The 6,289-nt window shown below is 36.7% G+C and overlaps 1 protein-coding gene across 1 annotated transcript in view; it reads left to right on the plus strand.

Moving 5' to 3' along the window:
- Positions 1–1,439: 1,439 nt before the first annotated feature.
- LOC117170995 (probable chitinase 10) overlaps positions 1,440–6,289 on the plus strand; it is a 33,549-nt gene continuing 28,699 nt past the window's right edge. Inside the window, exon 1 of the mRNA XM_033358040.1 lies at positions 1,440–1,559. Within this exon, the coding sequence (XP_033213931.1) occupies positions 1,440–1,559 (120 nt within the window). The remainder of the gene's footprint in view (positions 1,560–6,289) is intronic.

The following is a 6,289-nucleotide window of genomic DNA, read 5'->3' on the forward strand; positions in this document are numbered from 1 at the left end:
CGGCTTAGGGATCGAACCCCGGACCTCTGAGGTGAAGTCCGAGTGTTCTAACCAACTGAGCCACCGAGGCGCTTTCAGCCACCGAGTTGAATTTATTATATGTTTTATTAAACTTTTACTCGGGTGAACCCGGTTTTCCATCATAGCCACGGACTAAGTCTAGTGACTGTTGAGATTAGAATGTTATAAGTTAATTCAAATAATTTAATACGATGCTTGAAACCGTCTGCGATAATGATGTAGGTATACAATTAAGAGCGGCCACGAGCTTTGGAGGTGACAACAGTCACCTCTAAGTGCTTTCTTAGAGCTACCATCTGCCACTCCACGGGTTTTAATTTGCTCGCTTCCTAATGGTCAAAGAAGTTTCTTACAATGCGACAGGTGTTTAATAAAACCGCCTTCCGAGCTGCTGCCAATACCCAACCGACTCCTAAATGTTCAAGATGTGTGATGCATCTTGCGTGCACATTGCCTGTAGCCTAAATCACAATGGGATAAATAGATGCATGATTCACATTTCTCCATATGGCCTTTACTTCATGCCTTCACTCGTTATACTTGTGGATCTTGATTGTATCGTTTGCCTGCAAATTTCGGTTAATTGGCCCAGATGTAATGATCCGTTTTAATAGTAACATCCCAGTATAAGATGCATTCTTCGCTTTTTAAAACGTTCATTTGAATGTATCTATAGAAAAGCATCCATTCTTTTAAAAATCCTAGTTTTAGGGCAAGTTGTTGATGTATAATGCCCGCTACATCATTATGTCTGTGCGTATATTCTCTCTGAGCCATTACGTGAAAGCCATCAATAATGTGCTCCATGGATTCGTTGATATCAACACATAATCGGCACCGATCAACCACGTCTTGATGTAACACGTGTTTGCGATAATTCCTGGTGCTGACAACCTTGCCCTGTATTGCAATGACGAATCTTTCCATCTCTGGATACAGAATACCCTTTCTTAGCCAAATATTAGATGCCTCACTATTGCTTGCCCTTGCTTCCTCCAGTTTTAACCACACAGTGTCCAAATTGCATCTGTTCATTTTTCACCAGACACGTGACCAGTAATTAGTCATATCTTCCAATGGAGGGACTTCGGTGCCTTTCTGGTTATTTGGCTTTACTCTCAGTTCACGATAGAACCTTCTTCATTTGTCTGAAAGTTTTGATTTTGTTGCCTTTCTGAACTACTCGTCTTGTACTGAAGCAGTCTGGCAGTAAGAACATCAAATCCTTGTCGTTGAGAATCTAAAATTTCATCCAATATTGCTGGTGTTTATGTCTCGAGGTGCCGAGGGTGGATGATCTCAGTAACATGGTTTATCAGCTTTCTGGTTATATTTTCTTTTTGATATTGAGTTAATGGACCTAATTTGCTGACATCCATATCCAACCTGATCTTCCTTAGTGAATCCAGGACAAAAGCATGGGGAACCCTGTCAGTAGCAATGCTACCGCCAATATAGCTGTCAAAGTCATGAGCGGAAAGGTCAAGCCCTACTGCGACATCAACGCGGAACACCTACGGTTTAGCGGAACACCTTTGGTAGGGTGAACACCTTCGGTATTGTTATTATTATTATTATTATTAAACCATTAAACCATTTGCCTTTTAGGGTAGGTGTGACTCACTCGGTGGAAAAAAGAGTAATGTGAGGAAGGGATATGGGATTTTTAGATTGATCTAGAATTCTTGCGTTATTTCTTTAAATAACTAGTATGTTCCGCAACACTGATCCTACCCAGGTTGCTGATCAATCTCTCTAGCGACCACCCCGAGCAAAGGTTTCAGGCATCATTCACTCTACTTAAAATCTTTTTATTAACTATTTTCCGCCAATATTCACTGTCCTGGCATACTTCTTTAGCTTCGTTTACGTCTATGCATTTTTTTATGGAGGCTCTCGGGATTCTCTGGCTTCTCATGTCTCTTCAACTAGGGTCTCATTCACACATTCTAACCAGTCTTTCCGCAGTCTGCTTCTAGGCACGCTGCCATTCACTTAATCTTGATAAATTTGTTTTGTTAGTCGTTCATTTGACATTCTCTAAACGTGCCCGAACCAGCTTAACCGGTTTCTTTTCCATGTGTCTGCTAGCGTCTCTTTTGCACCACATTCTTTGAGAATTATCTCTTTATTCACTTTGTCGATCAGAGTTTTCAAGCACATTATGCACAAGAATCTCATATCAATTTCGTTCATTTTACTCTTATCTTTTACTTAATAGGTGAATATATTATCAACTTGTTCAATTCTCTTATCATTTCATACAATGTTTCATATTGTTTTCTTACTCTTTCCTTCGAACACCATAGTTTTTGTTTCATTTGCGTTAACTTTGAGACCCATGCTCTTTATGCTTGCATTCAGTTTATTCAACATTATTTACAAGTCATCGATTTCCTCTGCCATAACAACTTTCTCATCTGCTAACGCTAATCCACGTACCTTTACTGTTTCGAGATCCACACCTTCTTCGTTGGAAAAAGCCATTCTTAAAGACCTGTCCATTAATAATATAAATAAACATTACGAAATAACGTGTCCTTGTCTAACTTCTTGAATAATATCGAAAAAGTCACTCAATTTCCCATTCCCACATATATATTGTTTTTATAGCTTGTAAGAGCCATCCATTGACTCCGTACTCTTTCAGGAAAGCGCCTAGTATCCTGTCTGCATCATATAGCACTTCCCCATTACTATTTCTCACGTGGAAAAATTCTGTTCTTTTATTTCCCGTCATTTTTTATAAAGCAGTTTCTTGCTTCCTCCCAAGTCTTTTTGTGTTATCTTCTTTTCTTCTGCTCTAATTTTATGTTTACTTTCTTTAACTAATCGTTTGACTATCCTCTTTTTGTGTTCGTCAACATTCATACGATTATTTATTTCGTCATCGCTAAGACCTGCGATGTTTAAAGCTTTCCTGTAAACTTCTTTCTTCGCTTTTTAGGCAGTCTGCGTTCCATCATTCCACCATGCATCAACAGACATTCTTCCTACAACCGCGGAACCACATTCTTCGGTCGTACAGTCTGTCAAGTTGAAGCGTGGGTGGCTTTACTCGCAGTCGGTAAGGTGTATCGACAAATTTTGAAAAAATCTTTTAATAGAAAAACTGATTGAAACGTAAGCCTGTTCCCGTACGTTACCTGAACGTAAGCCTGTTCCCGAATTTTTTAAATCATAATCATAATTTTTGAAAAGCACACATTAATTCTCGCAAAACTGTACATTAAAACATTTTAATCAAAAAGAGAGACATACATTGAACAATAAAAAATTTGTAGACTATTTCAATCTTTCAAAAGGGCAAAGTTTCGGCACCATTCGATTTTTTTGATTTCACATACTTTTTATTGCTCCCCCCGTAATAATTATGAAAACGAAAAACGTGAAAAATAGAATGATTTCAAAAAGAACGAATTTGCTTAACATTTTCAGATTTAATTGAAAAAATAAGAAGGATAAATCGTGGAACTAGTAAGTTAGTCAAGTCACTATCACCAAAATAAATGACTGTGCAGTATGGTAAGATTAATTATTCAGGTATTAGTTCAATTTAAATTTGCTAAGACACGTAAAATTCAGTTGCTGCTAAATGTCACTTACTGTTCCACGCCTTCCTCCAAAGTGCGCTAAACTTTAAAATGCGAAACTTTATTCGATGAACTCTCCTATCAGCAACGTTGAATTCTCCTAAATAGCCCTTTTCACGTAAAGAGGTTAGAACTTTAACTCCTTTTTGGCGTAATTTTTATAATACTAATTTCATTTTGGAACAAGTTAATTAAATTTATGTTCATCAGGAAAAAGCAAAATAAATTACAAAGATTTGAATTCAATTCGCATTTTATTTGCAACAGTCTAATTCGATCTTACTGATTTATCTAACTGACGATCCACGGTTCGATAGGTCCAACACAGCAACCCAAAATCCTCTTTTCTCTATACATTTCTCACATTTAGTCCACCTTTTGAGTAAAATGACCAATAAGCTTCTTCTGATCCCCCTTTTAACCTCAAAACCCCACCCACGTGGAAGTTACAGGCCATCCACTCGTGAGTCACCCAATGACACGCCTTATTATTTATGGTGGCCACGATGACGATTGCCTTAGACAGGAAGAATAAGAAATCTCAATGCCAATTACGTACAGGAATTTACAATTTATAAATATGATAATTGCTTTTTCTCTTTAGAATACGCCTCTAAAGGGGTCATTTTGACTCAAAGGTTCTCAATACGCACTATTCTGAACAAATTTCTAAAACGCTGTGATTAGTCCTTTCTGGAAATTTTAACTTTACTTTTTAACAAAGAAGTCTCTATATAGATGTGTACAATTATCATATATTTATCGTGTTCCCACTAGGACTAATCGAACCGCCACTCGCATTTGCTAACTAACTAAATATCTATTCTCCCTATTGTATGTTATCTATTTTCAAACGAATCTCAATTTGGCGCTCAAAAATAACCATTTCTGCCGATAAAGCAGAAATCTGTTACATTACAGCGCTAAGCCATAGTAGAGCTGGAAGGGGAAGGCGAGTAAAGAGGTTGACATCTTGATGTTTTGTGACACATTAAGTATAGTATTTTTTTCGAATTACTGCTGAACGTTTGATAAATAAAATATTTATTGTGTATTTGAAATGCCGTGATTTTTAATGAGTTTCTCGGTCCTAAAATGTTTACAAGTTACTCTCATAAGGTAGAAAAACAAGAATTAATTACACAGTTAATCTATTTCACCTTAATTTATTTTTGTTCAGAACTAGACCCACGTAAATGACAAACGATTCGTAAAACATTTTAAAAAATCGGCATGAATAGTTAACTAATTGGTTAGAAAATGAAATCGCTAAAAGAGTAAGCAATAATTTTCGCAATTGAGCACCCAGATTCCAGAACGGGATATAACTCGGTAAAGTTGAGGGGAGTTTGGCCCCTGGCAACTAAAAATCGCAATTTGACAATTTTGTTTTTGAAGAATCAATTCTTATCAGCAATTAGATGGTGTATCTTTTTCCATCTTGCAAAAAGTTGTATTTTTTACAGTTTTTGAGATATCTATTATGATAATATGAGATATATGATAATGATGTTTTTTTCTGAAGCCGATCTGTAATTAATTTTTGGACTCTCGCTGGTCAATGCATCTACAGTTTTTGGAATTTTATAATAAAATTTGAAGACAATACACTCTAAAGTGTATATATATATATATATATATATATATGTCTTCAAGACATAAATTAATGTCTGGCTCCGTCTCAAAATTGAGAAATGCACAAGTCGACCTTTTCGACTCCAGAATGTCTTGATTGATGGCAATTCAAGTCGAACTCAAGTCGAAGCATTTTTATTAGGTCTGGTCCATTATACGGATGGAACCACTCGCAGTATCTAAAATCTTTAAATGTACGAAAGTTGTTATATGATTGTTTATATTATGAGTGGTTTCTGTGACCAAAAACGAAGCCTTGGTTTTCCTAAACATTTACCTTTTTCCCCTTCTTCTACGATAAGAAAGAGAGCCGGGCAGCGATTATGTGAAAAATCGGACCCTCACTTGTAAGCCAACCTCTGCCGACTTGAGTCGTACATCTTGTAAATATTAATAAATATTACATATTTGAATCGATATGTTTCATTTAATATAAGTAGTAAATAGTAAATTCGTGATTCATAAAAAGGGCTTTATTTATTACTCGACAAAGCATACTACATCGAGCCGGATTATCAACATTATCAGAACGTAGTCGCGATGAAGGGAAGTTCGTGAAGCTTCTTTCATCTTCAAAAGGCCGTTTTCAGATTCCAAAATCTATTATATGACAGGGGAGGTCGTTCCAAAACATATCCTATTATTTCCTTTAATTAGCAGTGACGATAAACGAGCAGTTTGTTCTTTTAAACAAAAAGAAGGATAATACCAATCCTTTACCTGCTCTCACTCTCTGCCCCTTTCGTATAAAGATGGGAGAGCGGGGAGGGGGTCTCGATTACTTACGCCTTTTCTGCCCTATCAAATGTAGGTCAGAAGGGCGAGGCCATGGGTTCTTGTTTGGTGAATATTTATTATATATCTATCGATAGCAAACACAACACCTGTTAAAATATTATTTCCTTTAACAAAATAATGCAAAGAAATGTAGGTCATTAGATAACACAGGCCGACAAAATTTGACAAAGGTCCGGAACCAGAGACCAGACCTAGTATACCCAAAGGTTTTTGCTGCGCTGAATCCGAATCCGACCTCAGAA

Source organism: Belonocnema kinseyi, chromosome 4 (genome assembly GCF_010883055.1).
Source record: "Belonocnema kinseyi isolate 2016_QV_RU_SX_M_011 chromosome 4, B_treatae_v1, whole genome shotgun sequence".
Classification (NCBI taxonomy): domain Eukaryota; kingdom Metazoa; phylum Arthropoda; class Insecta; order Hymenoptera; family Cynipidae; genus Belonocnema; species Belonocnema kinseyi.